The sequence below is a fragment of the Papio anubis genome, chromosome 1, assembly GCF_008728515.1.
Source record: "Papio anubis isolate 15944 chromosome 1, Panubis1.0, whole genome shotgun sequence".
Lineage (NCBI taxonomy): Eukaryota > Metazoa > Chordata > Mammalia > Primates > Cercopithecidae > Papio > Papio anubis.
The window spans coordinates 35,035,722-35,056,496 of NC_044976.1; the positions used below are offsets into that span (position 1 = coordinate 35,035,722).

Genomic DNA, 20,775 nt, shown 5'->3' on the forward strand with positions numbered 1-20,775 from the left:
TCCCTGACAACTCTTCAAATGAAATTTCCTTTGGAATGACAGGGCTGCAGGGTGGGGGCGAGGGATCGAGAGACCCCCGAGAGCCCAGCGTCCCGCTTCCTGCTGCTGTTGTCTTTGGACAGAAACAGGTTTTCTCTCCCTTGTGAGTTCTACTCTCAGTCAGGGAGTTTTTTAAGACTGTGTGCTGCTTAACCAGGAACATGCTAACCACAGAAATCAAGTTCATCTGTCCTGCACTTTGGACCTTCAATACAGGCTGCCCACTGGGTTCTTAGTCCTCGATATTGTCTCCTGCATTTGTGCCACTTGGCTACTGCCATCTTTAAATCCCATCCTTTCACTCAACAACAGCATCCACTCAACATGTATTATTAGAGCAACTACGACGTGCCAGGACTGTGCAGGGCTGGGTATGTGGTCAACTGACTGTGGCTTCACTTTTCCCCAACTGCCTCCTGAGGACTGTGGCTGGGTCCTTAGAGAAGCCATATGAACACAGTGACCAAGAGCATAGGTACTAGAGCCAGGCTGCTTGGGTTCAAATTCCAGCCCTGCATTTCACTAGCTGTGGGAAATTTAGGCAAGTCAGTTAGCCTCTCTGGGCCTTCCTTTCATCATGTGTCAAATGGAGATGATTATAATAATCTACCTTCCAGGGCTGTTATTGAGGACGTAATAAACAAATACAGGTAAAGTGTTTGGAATGGTGCCTGGCACAAAGTAAGTGTTCATTAAGTGTTACTGTTATTGTTGACTTTGCCAATGTCTCCCAGACATCTGATGGCTCCTCCTGGAGCTGCCTTCTGTTCAACAGTAGTGCAGCCTTGCCATATACTCTCATGGGCAGGGAGGACCACCTCTCAAGGAGAAGACTCTAGAGTGGATGGAGGGGAGGGCACTGTGCGTGAAGACAGAATGTCTGACCTTGTAACCAGCTCCACCACTGATCTGCTGTGTGACAATGGGCTGGGCCTGTTTCTCTAGGTTAATCTCAGGTCTCCTTGCAGCTCTAACCTGCAAACATTCTGTGCTAACCAGGAGGCTATCACCTGGTCTGGAGGAAGGTCTAATTAGGAAGTCCAACTACAGAGGGCAGGGGGGTGGCAAGGCAGGGAATTGGTTCATCCAGGGACCTTCAGCGGAGGCAGGGGGTAGTGGTGCTTCTAGCTCGTCATCTGAGGTGGGGGCAAGTTAATGTATCTACATTCAGGCTCTTCTCCCATAAGTAACAGTCCCATTGCTGCTGCCGATGACAGGGAACCTGGGCAAAGAGAACTTCACTTGAATTAGGGCAGGAGACAATGTGGACAGGCATAAAGAGGAATTAATTGACCATAGGGAGAGCAATAAAGTGGAGCTGGTTATGCAGGGGGTGTGGAGTTGTTGTTTCTGACCCACAGACTCCTGTGAGCATGGGCCCATGAAGCCCCAGCATCCCAGCTAGGTGACAGCATTTGTATCTCTCCTCTGCCCTCCTCACTGTGCCATTCGCAGGGAAGGTGGGTGAGGGCAGAGGAGGCTGTGGGAGGTGCCGCTTGATGCTGAGGGCAGCAGCTCAGTGGGGAGCTGGGACTAGGTTCTGGGAAGCCAATCTGAGCATCTTAGCATGGAGGGAGACAAGGACATCCAATCAGCAGCAATGAGCCTGCACCAGGCTTATTTATGCCATTTCCCTTTGATCGGGAGCCCTGCTTAGAGATGGGCTCATGCGTTATGCATGAGAGATGCTCTGGCACAGTCAAAGGGCTGGGCCACAGCCTGGGGATAGGCATGAGCAGGCAAGAATGTGCGCACACACACACACACACACACATGCAGACACATATGCATGCACAGTCCATTATGCACACACACACACCCAGAGACACATTTGTACGCATGCATGGACCATTATACACATACGCAGACCCCCCCCCACCATACAGAGACACACTTGCATACACGGGCCATTATACACACATACATGCAGACATATATACTTGCATGGATCATTATACATGCACACGCAGATACATATGTATACACAGGCCATTATACACACACACAGAGATTCATGCATGCATAGGCCATTACACAGGCATACACGCACAAAGGCTAGTATACACACACATGTATCATGCATAAGCGGGCCATTACACACACACAGGCCCATCTGCCCTCCACTTATCTAGACATACCCATGAGGATATCCAAGCAGACAGTCACATGTATTTTCTCTGTACACATATACATGTAGACCTTCTGGTACACACTTGTACACATTCACTGGCACGTGTCCACATGCTCAGATCACAGACATGCATCACCCATATGTTCAAGCACACATACACATAGATGCAGACACATGTCCAAGCACAAATACACACATGTCCCCACACAGGCAGAGTTGTGCACAGGCACATGTGTGCACACACACACACATGCACATTCCCACATATTATATACTGCTACATGCCCATGTGAAGCCATGCATGTATACACATCCTCACCTACTCACTCATAGGCAGGAACACATACAGAGTCCCATAGTGCTCCCAACATGCCTTTGATAATGCCGTTGTCTTCCCCTCACTCTAAATACACAGTAGTGACCTCTTAAGCAAGTCAACCAACATCCCTCTTGGCAACATCCAAGAGGGAAGCTCCTTTCCTCCCTCACTGTCTCTTCACTACAAGGCTGTTTCCAACCTCAAAGAGGGACATGGTGGGGGCTGGGCAGTGGGGAGGGGAGAGAGTGCTGGAGGGCTGCAGTGCCCAGGAGGTAGAAGGCTTTCCCACCCAACCCCTCTGTCACTCAGGCTGGAATGCGGTGGCGCGATCTCGGCTCACTGCAACCTCCGCCTCTGGGTTCAAGCGATTCTTCTGCCTCAGCCTCCCCAGTAACTGGGATTACAGGTGCGGCGCCACCTGTAATTTGTATTTTTAGTAGAGATGGGGTGTCACCATATTGACCAGGCTAGTCTCGAACTCCTGACCTCGTGATCTGCTTACCATGGCCTCCCAAAGTGCTGGGATTACAGGCGTGAGCCACTGTGCCTGGCCTGCCTGCAAGCTGTGTTTCAACAAGTCTTCCAGGTGATCTGAACGCACACCCAGGTCTAAGAACCACTGTCGTAAAACAGGGGCTTCGAGGAAGGCAGGCCTGGGTATCACCTGGCTCCTCCAGCTGGGTGTCCTGGACAAGCCACTTAGCTGCTCTGGGACTCAGTTTCCACACATGGAAAGTAGAAATAATTCGAGTATCAGCCTCCCAGGATTTGTCACGAAGATTAAATGAGGCCCAGCATTTACTACAGGCTTGGCCTACTGTGAGATCTCAGTGGCAGTAGCTACTGTTATTACTACTTTAATTTCTGGGAGAACCTTTGCAGCTTCTGGTTCTCGGGGCCAGCCAGAGCCTCCTAAGCCCTCAGCTACTACAGTAGAAAGTGGAAAACATGAGGGCACTGAGCCAACACTTCACAGAGCAGGAGGAGCAATGAAATCATGGCCAGATACCCATTAGAACAGTCACTTGAGCAGGTGACAGGGACTTTATCTGCTGACACCAGAATTCTTAGAGTGTAACATGCTCAGTAATGTCTGTAAACACTTGTTCAAGTTCCAAACCTCCTCCCTTCCTCTCAAGATTTGGCCCTGCTGCCGTCTCCCCGACCTCAGACTAGCTTCCTCGAGATGGATGGCATTGAGATCTGAAGCCAAGGCAGGGAGCCCCCAGGGCCTGTGTGTCTGGGCCGCTCTTCCCCTGCTTCCCCCTTCTCCAGGCCCCTCTCTCCACCTGTCTCCTTCTTATGACTTAAAGAATCGTAACATGTTCACATTGCTCATCTCAGGCACAGAAACTTCTAGGATTTGTGTTGAGGCCAACCCATTTGGCCCACATCACCACAGCTCCCCAAAGTCAACTAGTCCAAACAAGGTGGGGCTGAGGCCTGGGGGATTCTGACCTATTGGCCATGCGTGGTTAGGGAAGGGCAGAGATGCCCTTTCCTCTTCTGCTCAGTAAAGGGTCTGGAGAGGATCAGCTCATGGTGCTGCAATAGGAGGGAGAGAGCCTCACCTTGAAGAAGGTCATGGTGGCCCCGTCCTTGACAGCCCCATACTCGATTTTGGTTTGCTTGGCCAGGTCGTCAGCAGAGTCAATGGGTGATTCCATGCGCTCCACGGTCAGAAAGGCAGCCAGGTTGGCCGTGTAGGAAGAGATGATGATGAGCGTGAAGAACCACCAGATGCCCCCAATGATGCGTGTGGACAGGGCTTTGGGCATCAGCTCAGACCCTGGGCGAAGAGAGGATATAGGCAGTCCCTTACAACATCCAGACTAGCACTGCTCAAGTCCCCTAGGTCATGGATTCCTCTGATACTCTAATGAAAGCCAAGGCCCTTTCCCAAGACCAGTGGTTCTCAAGAGTGTAGTCTCTGGACCAGCAGCAACATCACCACCTGGAACTTGTTAGAAATGCACATTCTTGGGCCTCTCCCCAGCACTCACTGAATCAGTGATTTCTGAGGGTGGGAACCAGCAATATGTTTTGAGTAAGCTCTCCAGATGATTCTGACGCAGCTGAAATTTAAGAATCGCTCTTCTAGAACAACATACATTCACATTTCACAGGCTCATCAAAACCTCAGATGCCTAACCATAGACCACTTATGTGGTCCCAGCTTAAGAACACCTGGGAGTCAGGACCCCTGGGTTCTTGAGTGAATCCTGCTCCCAACTCTCAGTGTGATCTTATGCCTGATACTTCTCCTCTCCGCAAAATTCTGCAAAACATGAAGAATTGTCCTTCCTCTGTCCCAGCCTCACATAAATACTGTGGTGCTGCAATGATATAATTTGAGAAGAAATTGCATTGGAAATACAAATGGTATACAAATACAAGATTGCTATGCGGTGCTTTGCAGGAGGGGAAAAAAAACCAACACTTTTTGAAGCTCTTTGCCGAAATATATCACTTTTCTTCCCCAACCTTAGGTGTGGAGCACAACAGAGATGACACCTTCTAACTGAAGTAATTAACTAGTTGGCTTTCAAGAGATTTAAATTGCGAGTGACTCCTGAACTTTCCAGAATATTTGGACCTGCAATCTGAAAAGCGTCTGCTTTGATATGGATGATTTTTTTTTTCCTCAAAGAAGTCACTCAAGGGAGAGTTTTTCAAATACATAACTATTTTTCTCCCTCCTAATCAAAACCACACGGAGAATACATCAGGGGCCAGTGCTTTGAATAGCAGCAGGAGGTGGAAGAGGAGAAGCTATTACTGCATTGAGGGGCTTCCAGGTCTTTCCCAACTGTCACCGAACAAAGATGATGGACAAAAAAGCAAGGTGAGGCTCCAGGACACGCATTAATAGCAAGGACAGATTGAGGCACTTCCCTTGAAAGTTGCCTGTCACTTCCTAGCTGCTAGAGACCACTGAGGCTCCGTGTCCCCTCCCAAACCGGACACTCCCAGCCTCCCCTGGTTGCTCCAAACCAGGCTTTGGGCTGCTCTCAGAGAGAGAGCAGCTTATTTGAGTCACCTGATTGGTGAGTTCTGCCAGGCTTGCCAGACCTCTGCCCAAGTCCCTGCCCTGGCCTCTGCCATGGCCGAGAGATTTCTCACATGCGGGACAGATTTACTTTTTTCCTCTCCTCCTTCATTCAAGTACCCAGCACAGAGCCTGGCATGTAATGGATGCCCAGGACACATTGGGATAATGCCATTCGCTCATTTGTTTGGCATTTGCTGATGGATGTCTACTGAGGACCAGGGTTTGTGAAGGTTATACACAGATGACTGAGGGACAAGGATATTTTCTCTGTCCCTTGAAGCCCCTTCCCTGCCTGCCCCTTAGGTAGGTCGCTCAGTGAAACTCTAATAGGCAGAGACTTGTCTGCACTCCCTAAGATAAGAGACTCTGGACATGGGACTCCACCTGCAGAGGCAGTGAGCACCTGGTTTGTGGCCGGCAGGACCACGGGGTGGTGTCCTTCCTGGGGGTCTTTCCTGGCTGGTGATCCCCTCTCCCTGTGCTTGCCCTCTTGCTCCCTACTGCCTCTGCATCTGACTCCTGGCAGTTAGAGCAGGTGCTCTGCTTTCTGAGATATTTGAGTAGCTGCAGATATTTCCAAAGCACACTGGCCCTCCTTCCAGAGGATGTAAGAGAATTGCATCCTTTTGTGTATCTCATCTTTGAAGCACTTGGGCTGAAGTCCCCAACTCAGCCATGATCCTTCCTACTCTCAGGAGCCTCACAGCCAAGCGGCCACGGAGTTCCATCCACCGTGTATCCTGAAGCTCTCTTAGTGCATTTCTGCCCTCCACTCCCAGGGCCACCACCAGGCTCAGGTCTTATCACCTCATTCTTGCAGTGGCTTCCCACCCAGCCTCCCTGCCTCTGGTCTCCTTCCATCCACAGCTCAACCTGCTCAGCTGGATTGTGTGGTGATGAGGCCATGGGCAGGGTCAGCCGCAGCCAGCAGGGTGCTCTATGTCCATCTCAGCTGGAGCAGGTGGTGAGGGATGCATCCTGCATGCCCTGGGTTGGGTGGTTTTCTTAGCTTCAGACCCTGAGCCAGCTCCAGCCAGAGTGGAGGTGGAAGTTGGGGGTCTGGGGCAAGGGCACACACCTGGATATCTCTGTGTCTCCAACCTTCTGCTGGCTCATCAGGGTCTAAGGCTGCCCCTAGAGGTATGGGCTGGCTCTGCTGATGCCAAAGAGGCTGAAGACCCCTTGGGGAAAGGAGACCCTGGAAAAGGAGGCCGTGGGAGAGGTGCATACCTTGTTGCATCAGGGATCCCATTCCAAACCAGAAGCTGTTAAGCAGAGTGAAGTTATTTTCCACCACCTCAGAGCCAGGGTTGCAGGGGTGAGCATCGTACCACTCATAAGGGCTGAACCTGGCACAGGAGGAGAGGGACAGTCAGCCTGGGAAGCAAGGAGCATCCATGCCCCAGCAGGCAGTGGTTTAGCAAACACAGCTGTGCCAGCCGCCTCAGTATCAATATCCTCATGGTTCTTCTGGGAGGCAGGGCAGGGGAATTTCTTCTTGTTCTTTATTGTTAGTGCCCTTTTCTGGTTATAAAGGTAATTCACCAGCATCTCGTAAAATTAAAAGTGCACATGCCCTTCAGCCTCCCAATTCTGCAACTCATTATCCATCCCAGAAAAAGCACTCTTACAGGAGCATCAAGAGAAGCACACAAGGGTGTTTATCAAAGCATTGTTTGTCATCGCAAAAACACTGGAAACCACCAAAATGTCCTTCAATAAAGGAATGATTAAATAAACTATGCCACACTGTACTGTGAAATATTATGCGGCTGCTAAAAGAGAATGAGATACTTGAGATGTGCTGGTGGGGAAAGATCTTCAACACATATTGTTGAAGATCTAAGCAATAAAAATATTAAAAGCAATGTATTAAAAGCAATAGAAAATAAGAACAATATGACCACACTTATATAAACAGATTCCTAAAGACATAACTATTCAGTGCTTTATGTATACTCATATGCAAATGTATACTAAAGGGTCTGAAAGGGTCTCTAGATAAAAAAATATCAGTGTTTACCTCTGGGGAGGGGCATCAAAACAGCAGAAGGAATTTCAGGAAGGCCAATTGCTCTATCTGCATTATATAAATTTTTAAAAGTGAGAACATGCTTTTGAGTTTTGGGCATAATAAAAAACCTTAAAACGGGAAAAAAAGCAGAAGACACATTTTATAAAATATTCAGACAGTATAGACGAATACAATCTGAAAGTGAATGTACTCCAGCATCCTATCCCCTGGAGAGAACAATGCGTTATATAATTTTTTAGATTTTTGTCTTTGAATATACAAATACATATATGACAGGGAAAAAATGATTACTTAAAGCCCCCTACTGCCTTCTAAGGAAGAGGAGTCCTGATTACTGAACTGAAGGGAGTTTTTGTTCACTGTGTGAGTTCCAGTTGAGGATATCTATGTTTAAAGAAGCTTGAGGCCGGGAGCGGTGGCTCAAGCCTGTAATCCCAGCACTTTGGGAGGCCGAGACAGGCGGATCACGAGGTCAGGAGATCGAGACCATCCTGGCTAACATGGTGAAACCCTGTCTCTACTAAAAAAACTAGCCGGGCGAGGTGGCAGGCACCTGTAGTCCCAGCTACTCGGGAGGCTGAGGCAGGAGAATGGCGTGAACCCAGGAGGCGGAGCTTGCAGTGAGCTGAGATCTGGCCACTGCACTCCGTCTCAAAAAAAAAAAAAAAAAAAAAAAAAAAAAAGAAGCTTGAGAGCTTGAGAGGACCCTGGAAAAAGTCCCACACTGGTGGACATTGTCTCTACGTTTGTGGGGGAGGTTTTAGGATGCTGAGAGGACACATTTGGAAGGGGAGACAAGTCCAGTGGAATTTTGTTTCATTTTTTAAAGTGCAATGCCCTTTAAGTGTGATGTTGTGACCTCTCTTTTCTGTCTCCCTTCTAAAAGCTGGAATATATAATACATTGATTACCAGTGGTCATGTGGAAAGAATTTTATTTTCATGAAGTGGGAAGATCCCTCAAATAGGAAATCCTGAAGAAAGGTTTCAAACCAAGACAGGGATCTTCAAAGGAAATGGCCACAAACTGGTTAGAGGCTCTAAAACCCACAGGGAAGAGATCTAGGATGGAGAAAGCAGAGATGAGAGGCTATTGTGAGAAGGGTTTTTGGAGAGAGCCTTTGGAGAGTTGGGTGTCCAGAGCTCCCGCTTCCTCTACCACATCGAGGGAGAGGGGCTTCCCAGGGGGTGAGGCAGCTCAGTGCCTGGTCCTGTAACTGAGCAGATGGACCTGGGAAGTGTGAAGGGCAGGGGTCGGGCTGATGGGTGCTCTGTCAGTGGAATCAGGCAAGTCCCTGCTGCACGACATTGGCCTGCAGGCCCAGACACCACCAGGCCTCAGGACGCTGGGTCCACAGTGCTTCCCCTGGACCAGATGGACCCATGCAGAAGACAGATCCAGCCCAGGCTGACTTTGACTCCCATCCTGGAAGGCAATGGGATTCCAACAGGGAGAGGCCATGGGGCACAGGCCGCTGGAGGACCAGGGGCTGAGTGGGTAGTGGCCCACGAAGGGAGGCCCTGCTGGAGGGGGCCGTGGGAAGAGCACCCACCTCTGAACACCCTGGAAGGTGGGAGGCAGACAAAATAAAGCCGATTTCTGATGAGATCTCCCGAGTCCTGCTCTTTACATGTACCAGGCACACATACACAAATATATGACATATATGATACTTTTAACAAAAAAATCCCCTATCATACCACTATACTGTCCGAGAACTTTGTGTTTCATTTAATGTTACCAGCCTCTTTTCAGGTCAGTTCTTCCAGATCTACCTCATGCTCTGTAACCACTCTGCAGGTGTTTCTAACCATGCCTTGACTGATGGGCACCTAAGCTGTCCTCTCTTTCCAACTGTGGTGCACTCTGCTGGAAAAGCATCCTTGGACACACCTCTGTGGGCCCTGATGCCCAAGGGTGGCCTTGTCTTCTGGGGCTTGGCTGCAAAGGCTTTCTAGATTTGGGAGAATGCTAACGTGTGGCTCAATGGTGATGTTTCAACAGGATGAAGTTCCAGGGGTGGAACTGCTTATCATAATAAAAATAACTGGTTCTAGAAAGGGCTTCTTGGCTATCAAATGCTGTTACAGGCTGGGGTTCTCACCACCTCCTGAGAGGTGAAAGCCTGCAGGGTGCCCATTTTACAGATGCAGAGGCCACAAGGATCCTGCAGTCAGTGGGACACAGCGTCCAGGCTCTAACCCTCCTCGGCCACAGGAGAGAAGAGGAGTGGGATGGTCGCTGGACAAGGAGGGAAGGTGTCACCTGGAGTTACTGGTAGACCTTGGATTTGTAGCTTGTGGCTGCAAGGGCTTCTCCAGTCTTGAGAGTAAACAGGAGTTAGAAGTTGACCTGGAGAACTCTGTCTCCACAGAGAAGGTTACATTCCATCCCCAGCTGGAGTGTGGAGGTGTAGACAGGGCATCCACTGTGGCCAAAGCTCTTGCTTCCCTTGGATACTCAACCCAGATTTGGCTGCAATGTGGCTCCCAGGAGCTAGATGGGCTGCTCACCCTCAGCCCTGCCTTCTGGGTCAGGCACTTAGGATCATCCCCTGTCACGAGTGCCAACTGTCCTGCTCTCTGCGGTGAGAAGGCACACCCTGGGCTCCCTTCCTGTTTCCTCCTACCTCACCAGGCATGAAGTCGAATATCTTGGTGGCAGCGAAAGGCCTTGCGCAATGCCTGGTCCCCAGAGGCGGGCCAAACAGACCAGGCCAGGCCAGTGTGCAAGATGGACAGTCCCGTGCCAACCTGGAGTTGTCCCAGAGTGGACCTGGACACCTGCCCACCCTTCCCAGGCCCTATCTCTTAGAACTGTGGGCAGCTGTGTCCAGATCTCCTTCAGCCAGCATGGTCACCGGGAGTGAAGGGGAGATGGCCGCATTCACCCCACAGATATGTTGTGCTTGATCCTGCCAGTGTTATAAAAAATTCAACTAGTGGCCACACAGAAAAACCGAGAGACATCACATAAAAATCCAAATCTCTCTCTCAAAATCATGAGCTCTGCAACACTGGCCCTGCATCTCTGCCTGGTACAGCCTGTTGGAGCTGAGCAGCGGCTGCCCCCTTCAGCCGGGTGAGCTCTCCAGGGTGCCTTAGTCCCTACCACTCTCCACTGCCTATCACTATGCCTGCTTCACTCCCTTTGGCCCTGGCAGGTACTTGCGTTTGCCACCCTTGATATAAAGTTGGACCGGTCTGGGTTTGAAGCCCAACTCTGCCAAAGAAATGCCTTCTGATTCTGGGCAATTACTTAACCTCTCCAAGCCTCAGTTTCTGCTTCTATAAACTGGTGATAATTATACCCATCTCAAGAGGTGTGAGTGGTGTTGTGTGGGTGCTGGGCAAGGTGACAAGTGCACTCTGAAGCTCTTCCTAGCTCTGTGGCCAAAACTCTTGTCCCTCTCCTCTCTTCTCAGGGGTCTCCTATCATTCCAGCAGCTCTAGGAAACCCATCTCTTCTAGAAAGTCTCCCAGCCTAACCTTGGGAAGGAGGCTCCCACCTTCCTAGCCAGGAGGCAGGGTGAAAGCAGGCGTGCTGGTGAAGGGCCAGGAATGAGAGGGGGATGGGACACACATCAAAAGGGCAGAGCGGATGCTGGAAAAGCCCGAAGGGGTGGGAGGACCACTGGAGCTGCTAAAATCATGGTGTGAGCTCTGGAGAGTGGCTCCTGGCTTTCAAAGGCTTGTTAGACCATTAGAGACAAGAGGCACAAATGAAGGCCTCTCTGTGGCAGGCTTGGCTGCTGCTGTGCCCACCAGGCAGGGCGAGGCCAGCACGGCAGCTCCAGGCCTCCGGCAGCACAGGGTCTGGGGAGCGGGACATTGCATCACTCACAGCCTTCCCTTTAGTCTCTCGCAGTGTGGGAGGAGGGAGCGGAAGGGAGTGAAGTGGGGGGAGGGCGGCTTTTAAAGAAGGCTCTGGAGAAAAAAAAGGCTGAAAACGCCAAGTCGTTGGATCTCAAATTGCCTCTCCAGAGAAGTCTCTCTTTGCACTTTGTTAGGATTTAGAGAAAAAAAAGGACCAGATCAGGGGCTGGGGCTGGAGACCGGAGAGAGAAGGCAGAGGGCTCCACTGGAAAGCCGTGGGGAGCAGGCCCCAGCAGCCACCAACCCGGGGCAGGGGCGGACCACTGGACGGAGATGTGGGTCATAGACAAAAGGCTTGGTGACCCCCACAGTCAAATGCTGCAAGTGTCACCTATTGCTTGTATGACCTTGGCAAGTGGTGAGACTTTCTGAGTCTCAGGTGTCTCCTCTTCAAGGGAGGCTGTAAAGTGCAGAGCACAGTGCTTGGCAAGCACTGGGTGTTCACCAAACACTGGGCAAAACCTGTCCCCTAGTGACCTCCTCCTACCACCCACCAGCAAGGGTGCGCCGTGTCTACTTATGTGAACAACAAAATGTGCAAGCATGTTGCTAGCATGGAGCCCAGACAGGAATGTGTGTATGTGTGCCTCATTTCTGCATCTGGGGATGGTGTGAGTTTATTGGGCACTGTTCCCCCTACTGTTGTGGCGTGGATAGACGCATCCTGTTTTCCAAGTTCTAAGCTACCCACGGGGCCACTCAATGTCCTGAGTCTGCTGCACCAGGTGCCTCTTGACCTCTTCAAGCCTGCTAATGGGACCTGAGGTGCAACTGCAGCATCTCAGGGTTATAGACACAGACCAGGGTGAGGATCAGGTGATTCAAGCCTGGGGATGGGGAGGGACAAGGCATGGAAAGTTCCCTGAGGGATATAAAGGAATCTGAGCCATAGGGAGTAGAAGAGGAGTGGGCATAGCAGTGGCCTGAGCCTTGGGCCTTCTGTGCCAGGGGCTGAGGAGGTGAGGACCTGCCTGGCCCCTAAACCTTCAACCTTGGGCCCGACATCTGGCCAAGGAATTGCCTTACCTGGCGATGACGAAGAGGACACAGCTGACCCCCAGGTAGGCGAGGAGCACATACATCCAGATGTCTGGGGACAGGGGATTGAGGAAGGAGAAAACGCTGGGGTTGGTGCCATTGGGCTTTCGATACAGGATGCTCACACCGAGTGTCATGAAGGGCTTGGAGAAGTCGATGGCCTTCTCTCGAACATGGGTGATGGTCAGGGGGGCCACGGCCAGATCTGCCTTCTGAAACCAGACACACAGAGAGAGAGACAGACTGAGCAAAGTCTCAGAACAGCGAGAGACAGAACACCCTTGCTGGAGGAGAGATGAGGGTGAAGTCAGTTGTCTCAGCCCCGGGTCACTAACCGCTCTTCTGTTTCCACATTTACTAACCCTCCTTGAGGGCCAGGTCAGGGTGCTGGGGAGACAGTGATGAATTTAACTTAACCTCTGCTCTCTAAGAGCTCATGGTCTTGAAGAAGAGAGTGGTGGAATAAACATGCAGAGAATGGAACTCTATTAAAGCTGTAACCCACGTGCTCCCTTCTCAAAATGGTGCTTTGTCAAATAAATACAGTTCAGTAACCCACAAACATTCAAAAATAGCTCGTGCTTTTTATTTGTGTCTTTCAAAACCACAAAGAGGACATAGAATGCACCAGAATGCCTATTTAATTCTGCTTTCCTCTCCCATCTACTTCTCAACTGCTTCACCACATTCTGGATATTCTATATATCCTAAAAGCCCTCCAAACACAAGTTCAGCAAAGATAATACCCTCCTTGGGAGAAACTAGACAGGCAGGCTGGGTGCTGTGGCTCATACCTGTAATCCCAGCACTATGGGAGGCTGAGGCGGGAGGATCGTTTGAGCCCCGGGGTTTGAGAATAGCCTACATAACATAGTGAGACTCCATCTCTACAAAAAATTGAAAAGTTAGCTGGGTACAGTGGCACGTGCCTGTAGTCCCAGCTACTTGGGAGGCTGGGGTGGGAGGACTGCTTGAGGCTGGGAGGTAGAGGCTGCAGTGAGCCGTGATCGTGCCACAGTACTCCAGCCTGGGCAACAGAGTGAGAGCTTGTTTCGAAAAATAGAAAAAAAAAAAAAAAAGGAAACAAAAGAAGCAAATGGAGGGCCCTTATTAATAGGAGGTGGTGTGGAGCGGGAAAGAAGGGGGTGGGGTAATACTAGGAATGCTACGTTAATAAATTTTAGCCCATCACAATTTTAATAAGGGGAAGAATTCAAGTTCGATTCTTTGGTCTGAGCTTTTCCTGATTAGAAATCTAGATTCCTTCATTCCCATCCCCTCTTTCCAGGACCCCATTGGCATCCTCCCCCACGAGGCCCCAATTAAACCACTTCCTGCTTACCACAGCCCCTCCTTCAGCCCCATGCTCTGCACATCCCACACTGTTTAGGATGTCCTCTTCCTGTAGTCTCATTCCCACCACTGTCTGCCTTCCTCTGCACATCCTGCCTCTTCCAGAAACCCTCCCTCGCAGCCTCCATCTCAACTTCCATGAAGCTAGCTCTGCTCTGCTTGAATGGTGGTCTGTGCCCCGTGTGATCTTGTGTCTGACCTGCTTACGTGCCTGTGAGTTCCCGAGTTCGGCTGGAGCTGGGGCGGAGTCTCTGCTTCTTTTCTCCATCCCCAAGCCCTATCTCAGCCTCTGGAATATTTGTTAATTAATAACCTTCCCCTCTGAGAGGCTGCCCCTGGGGCTTCTGTGGATATTTACATTTCAGAATGTGAACTAAGTTATCACTTCCCTTCCTCACATAGGACAGGACAGAAAGGGAGGCTGGGGTCTAACAACCAGCATTAAAGACCTTCTCGGCAAGGGGGGAACCTCCCTCTGAAACCCCTTTCCAAGGCAATACCTCTAGGTGGCCATCCACTGACTTGGTCCAACTCCATTCAACCACTCATTGTGTCATGAAATCCAACAGACACCAGGGATACAGAGCTGACCCAAAGACATGACTTCTGCCCTCATGGAGCTTACAGTCTAGTAGGGGAGATGGTCGTTAATCAAACTGTTTAATAAAGGGTATCTGCTAACAGTAGCTCTGACTTCACTCATCTTAGAACAGGAACTAGCAATCCATTCAAAATCAGATGTCAAGGAGGGCAGGGCTAGTATGGGTGGAATCGCAGCTTCTGGACAGCTCTGCAGGTGCTCCCTGCTGGGAGCCCAGCTGGGAAATACAACTTTGACACTGCCCACCCAATGTTTCCCCTTCTAAAGGCAGCCCCTACACCCCATCATTGACACTTGGAGTCCAAGGATTTGATGACCTTCAGAACCTGGGAAAGATGGGGGAGGAGCAGCCTATTATAAAGGCTCTTTCTTTTGTAAATGTCTGAATGTGTGAGTTGGGATTTGCCTGGCTGAAGGCAGAAGAAGAATGAACGGGGTAAGCTGCTGCCACCCCAGCTCCCGGAGTCCTCTCAGTTCAGGGTGTGTACAAAAGAAAGCAGAAAAAAAAAAGAACTATTAGGGAGGGCATAGAGTGGTGAGCAAGAGACTGAGTCCCTGGTGTCATGGAGCTTCCAGTTGAGTGAGCTCTTGCTGGGGCTATAGACAGGATCCCTTGGTGAGGTGGGAGCCTGAGTGAGATACCCTGAAAGGTTCTTTTCAGTCCTAAAGATCTAGGATTCTCTGTAATGTTGACGTGACAGAGATATAGAGGGCCCTTTGATTCCAGAACTTGGCGTCCCCAAATCCTGTCCCTTCAAAGTCCAGTCATGTGCTGCCTAACTGTCTTGGTCAACAGTGGACTGCATATACAATAGTGGTCCCATAAGATGATAATACTATTTTTGCTGCACCTTTTCTATGTTTAGATAAGTTTCCATACACAAATCCCTACAGTATTCAGTAGAGTAGCATGCGGTACAGGTGTGTACCTAGGAGCAATAGGCCATACCATATAGCTGAGGTGTATAGTAGGCGCTACCATCTAGGTGTGTGGAAGTATAGCCTATGATGTTCCAACTACAATGAAAATGCCTAATGACATTTCTTAGAATGTATTCCCGTTGTTAAGTGATGCTTGACTGTATATTGCTTTGGGAGGTTTTGTTCTCACTCCAAAGTCACTATCATTGCTCAAAATGCCTTTGGAACTCGTCTCTGGAAATGGAGTGGATTCTTGGGAAGAACCTCAAAGTCAATGGTGGTGATGAATCTTCCTTTGACTTTTGATGGCAAGTTGGATAAGAGAGTTATGGCTGGGGGACTGAGGTGTGTGTAGCCAATGATTATTCCAAAGGCTGGTGAGAAAGCTAATCACATGGCCACAGGTGATTGGCCTTCTGGCCAGCCCTTCCCCCAGATTCTCAGAGCCTTTGAAACCTCCCTGCCATTCTTCCTGCTCTTTGGTTTTAATGGGGTCAGGAGACCAAGGCATCCACAGCATTCTGTACCTACGGTGGCAAGACAACTGGCCAATATAACCTTCACTGGGAGTTTGGATCTGTGTTTTCTCTTGGGCTTCAGGAAGGCTGGAGTTCTCCACTTCGTTTCTGGTTAAGGCAGAAAATACTACATTTCACCGTTGGTTACGATTTCCCTGAAAAAGGCATTATTTTGTCCAACTTCCCTTGAAAGATGGGAACAGATGTCAAGCCTTTGCTGTTTCAGTTCATTACTCAGAATGAAAGGCCCAATCTTGGCAGGCTCTTCCCACTTGTGCAAGTTTTCTTTGAGGATGATTCACAAAATCATAGGCTGTCAGAGGTGGATGAGAGAACTTCAAGTCTATTCGAGGAATACATCTATTCCAACCCCACATTTTTTTTTAACAGAAGGAAACTGAGGCTTGAAGAGAAGCTCCTTGGTCTTTGCTATAATATTTACAGCAATCATGTCCTTGAACGACATCAAACCCCTGACTTGTACAACACTTTCATTGGTCTAATGGGTGTTTTGTTAGCTCTCCTGCCTCACCAAGGACCTTTCTGTATTATTTCTAAACCTCTGGAGCAGGCAGGATGGTCTTCCCAGGACACTACTTCATCCCCATAAGCAGCTTTCCAGTTACCAAGAATCTGTTGGGGCCCTCCTGGCTCCTCCTCCTCCCAGTCTCCTCTATCCTTGCATGAGGTCACCTGGCCCCACCCATTCTATCACACCCTTGAAGGTAAGAACAATTCAACCTGCTATAGCTCCATCTTTTGGTCCTCAGTCTCCAGATACCCTGGCTGCTGGTTGAAACCTGCCTTGTACTCCAGACTAAAACCTGGACATCTTCCTACCAGGAATGGGGTTGGGACTGTGGTCCCAGCTCTAACAACTTGTCACTGATCAGCCTTCTCTTAGGACAGGGGTCCTCCCAAGGGTCTGAGATCTGGCCTCTGACTCCCACACAGCTTGCTGCCTGTGTCTGGTGTCCCTGCTGCAAGCTGCCTGATTGGATTCCCAAGTATAGTGCTTACCAGATTCCTCATCTCCGTGTTCCGCCTCTTACTTGGGATCCCCATTGAACATGCCAAGCATGACTCAGTGTACTGCATATGCTGCCTATGCCTATGCCATCTTCCCAGTATCCCTGCCAGGTGGTCAACATCCTCGCCATATTCCAGATGGGGACAGGGTGGCTTAATCAGGCTAGGAGGCTCGTTTAAACTGGTAAGTGGCTGAGCCAGTACTTGGACCCAGTTAATTGTGATCTAAAAGCCCAACATTTTACCACTCTACCATGCAAGCCACACGTAGTGGATTGAATTACGTCCCCCCACATTATGTTCAAATACTAACCCCTGATACCGGTGAGTGTGATCTTATTTGGAAATAAGGTTTTTGCAGATGAAATCAAGTTAAAATTAAGTTATACTGAATGAAGGTGGGCCCCAAATCCAATGACTGGTGCCCGTATAAGAAGAGAAAAAGAGGAGGCCGGGTGCAGTGCCTCACGCCTGTAATCCTAGCACTTTGGGAGGCCGAGGTGGGTGGATCACTTGAGGTCAGGAGTTCGAGACCAGCCTGGCCCACACGGCAAAACCCCGTCTCTACTAAAAATATAAAAATTAGCTGGGCGTGGTGGCATGCACGTGTAATCCCAGCTACTTGGGAGGCTGAGGCAGGGAAAAAATTGCTTGAACTGGGAGGCGAGGGTTGCAGTGAGAAGAGGTCACACCACTGCACTCCAGCCTGGGCGACAGAGCAAGATTCCGTCTCAAAAAAAAAAGAAAAAGAAGAGGAAAAGAGGATGCACAGATACACATGGAGAAGGCCATGTGATGCTGGAGGCAGAGACTGGAATAGCAGATACAAGCCAAAAGCACCAGGGACTGCCAGCCACACCAGAAGACCGGAGAGAAGCATGGAACAGGTTCTCCTTCAGAGCCTCCGAAAGGAAATAGCCCTGCTATCACCTTCATTTCTCATTTCTGACCTCCAGCACTGGTGGTTCATGGCCATTTGATGTGGCAGCTCTAGGGAACTAACATACCTGCCACTTAGACCCTGTGCAGGATGCATGGGGCTCCTTCCACAGCCTGCTGCTGTCCCCACCCTAGCACCTGTCCCACTCTGAAGGGCAAGCTTCATGGCTGGACTCACCCTGCCTTGTCCTGAGCCCAGTGTTGCATTCCCAGAGACCTGAACTTGACTCTGGCTCCTGACCATGGGGCTTCCCAGCATGCACTTCACATTGCCTGGCTTGGGAGCCTTGCAGCTGCAGAAAGCTGCTGGTATACCCTTGCCACCTCCAGGTCCCTCTGCTGCTTCCACAGCTGCCTAAGTAAACCAGCCTCACTCCTGCCATGCATACGGGACTCTTCCCCAGGGACTCTGCTGGCATCCCGCCCACCTCTCTGGTATGTGGCATCATGGAATTCACCTTCTGCTCTTTTCCCAAAGTGGTGTTTCTCCAACTAGAATCTGTCCCTATCCATGGTGCTAATTAAAGTAGGTCAGGACTTCCTAATGCCCTTAGGATAAAAAAATTCTTACTAGGGTTGCTTACAGCCATGCATGATCTAGTCCAGTGCTGTCCAACAGAGCTTCCTGCAACGATGAAAAGGTTCTCTATCTGCACTACCCAATATGGCAACTGTGGGCCACACGTGGCTGTCAAGCATTTGAAATGTGGCTGGTAAGACTAAGGAACTGAATTTATACTTTAATTGAATTTTAATTAATTAAAGCTTAAAATTAAATAACCCCCCGTGGCTGGTGGCTGCTGCATTGAAAGGCTCTCCCACATTTCTCACACTGTCCTCCCCTCCTGTCTTCCTCCCAGCCTTCCTGCAGCCCCTCTGATCCATGTTCTCTCTCTTACCTCCGGATGCTGCACGTGCACTGTTCTCCACCCGGAACCTCTTCCTCCCCAAACTCTTTGTCTAGTGAATGCTGACTTCTGCTTCAGATCTCAGCCCAATCATCGCTTCCACAGACACAAGCCTCAGAGGAAATCAGGACTCCCTGGTGACTGCTCTCATCACACCAGGCACTTGTCGCTCCCAGCACTGATCACGGTTGTGATTTTAGAGGCATTGGCTGATTCTCTGGGTGTTTCCAACCCCCCCGACCATGAGCTCAGGAGAGTGAGGCCAAAGCCTGTCACCTTTTCACCGTTGTGTGCCCCATGGCTGGCACAGTGTCTGGCACATAATAGGCCTTTTGTAGAGACTCTGTGAATGAATGAGTAGGATGTTGCTGGTTTAGACGAAGCACCCAGCGAGCATGTCCTCTGAGTCAGCTCGCAGAGCACATGGCCATTTACAAGAGGATAAAGCAAGTCACAGATGGTGTCTGTGGCTGAGCCACAGCCTTCAAGCTTAAGAACACACTGTGTCCCTGAAGGGCCCTGGACATGAACCTGACAAACCAACACCCTGAACAGTCCACACATTTGAACACAGGGGAAACAGGTGCTAGCTCATTCATAAGTGTCAACCGATGGGTCAACTACTAGTACCTGTGATTCATTCACTGGTTTCCTGAGCTGGCAGCAGCCTCACTGCCTAACAGTGAGGAAAGATGTGTGTACCCTTCCTGGGCCTGAGAGGATATAGCCCAGTTCCTGAGACCCAGCAAGCTCCATCCCTGTGCCTCTGTCCTTCGGGAAGGATGGGTAGGTCTTCCCTGCTTCATAGACCCCATAGGGGTCCCCAGGTTGGATGCACCATAGGCTCCGTGTCCCATCACTGCAAGTTCTCTCCCCACACCTCATTCCCTGACAGTCGTATTAGCCCAGACAGGGCAGGGCCTGCCCTAGCACAGCCCAAGGGAGCTGAAGGCACTGAGCCCCCCTGACCCCAGGCTAGGTCCTGGTTACACACTCCTGTAGTCCCCGCACTGTTCCTCTGTGCCTTTATCACTATGGACTTTTTATTTGTAAGCCACTGTGGGATGCCCAGCTCCTCTGCCAGGATATACAGTCCACGAGCGTGGGGAATGAGCTTATTTCACTCACTGATGTGTCTCTAAGGATTAACACAAAGCCTGGCACAAAGTAGGGGCTCAATCAAATTTTGCTGAAAGAATGAGCATCAAAATACCCCCAAGGGCTCTGCTTACCCCAGCCTAATGGGCTAAGTTCTGGCCTCAGGTCCCCTGCACTAACTCCCGCCGGTTCACCTGATCCTGTCCCCTGCCCGCCTCTCTCCAGAGTTTAGAGCCTGCTGCTTGTGCCCTGGCCCCTGATGAATCCACCTGAACGTTGCTACCCCTCTTCCTTCTGACCTGTCAGTGGCCCCTAGCACTGACAGCCCTCACCTGCCCTCATTCCCACCTCAGAGAGGTCTTGGTGAATCCTCAGCTCCACAGAGCTCCCCAGTCACTGCCCTGGGCAACCTGGCTGGCCTGGGAGGGTCCAGCTTTGGAGCCCATCTCTTTCCCCTGCCCCCAGGTGAGCTCCCAGCATGTCCAGCTCTAAAGAGCCCTGCTCTAGCCAGGGGCAGTGGGATTGGGTGGAGCCTTCCCTGGCACTGCAGACAGGAGTTGGGGCCAACACATGAAGGCCAGAACCAAGGTCTAGTTCCTAGTTGAGAGGAAGACGGGACACAGTGGGGGCCATGGTAGTGTGTCTTTGATAACAGATCTTCCCATCACACCTGCCAACCCACCTGGAGGCTGGGAAACCAGAGTTCACAGTGCCATGGCCATAACTGGGGTTGGGGGACAACTTCCCAAATCCATGTCCTTCTTTACCCAAACCTCATCACCAGCTTCTGCTGCATAACCAGATGCCCTTCCTGGATTCCTCTGACTGCTGCTCGTGAAGGGGACAGGGCATGGCTAGCTCCTACCTCTCAAGTCTCCAAGATCTTCCCCCAAAGTTTCCTGGGCTGGGTCACAGTGAC

At 50.4% G+C, this 20,775-nt stretch overlaps 1 protein-coding gene across 1 annotated transcript in view; it reads right to left on the reverse strand.

Annotated features, from left to right (window-relative positions):
* Positions 1–20,775, reverse strand: part of GRIK3 (glutamate ionotropic receptor kainate type subunit 3) — a 238,962-nt gene that overhangs the window by 17,013 nt on the left and 201,174 nt on the right. Inside the window, exons 11-13 of the mRNA XM_003891606.5 lie at positions 12,478–12,701; positions 6,772–6,890; positions 4,061–4,278 (exon numbers count right to left, since the gene is read on the reverse strand). Coding sequence (XP_003891655.1) covers positions 4,061–4,278; positions 6,772–6,890; positions 12,478–12,701 — 561 coding nt within the window. The remainder of the gene's footprint in view (positions 1–4,060; positions 4,279–6,771; positions 6,891–12,477; positions 12,702–20,775) is intronic.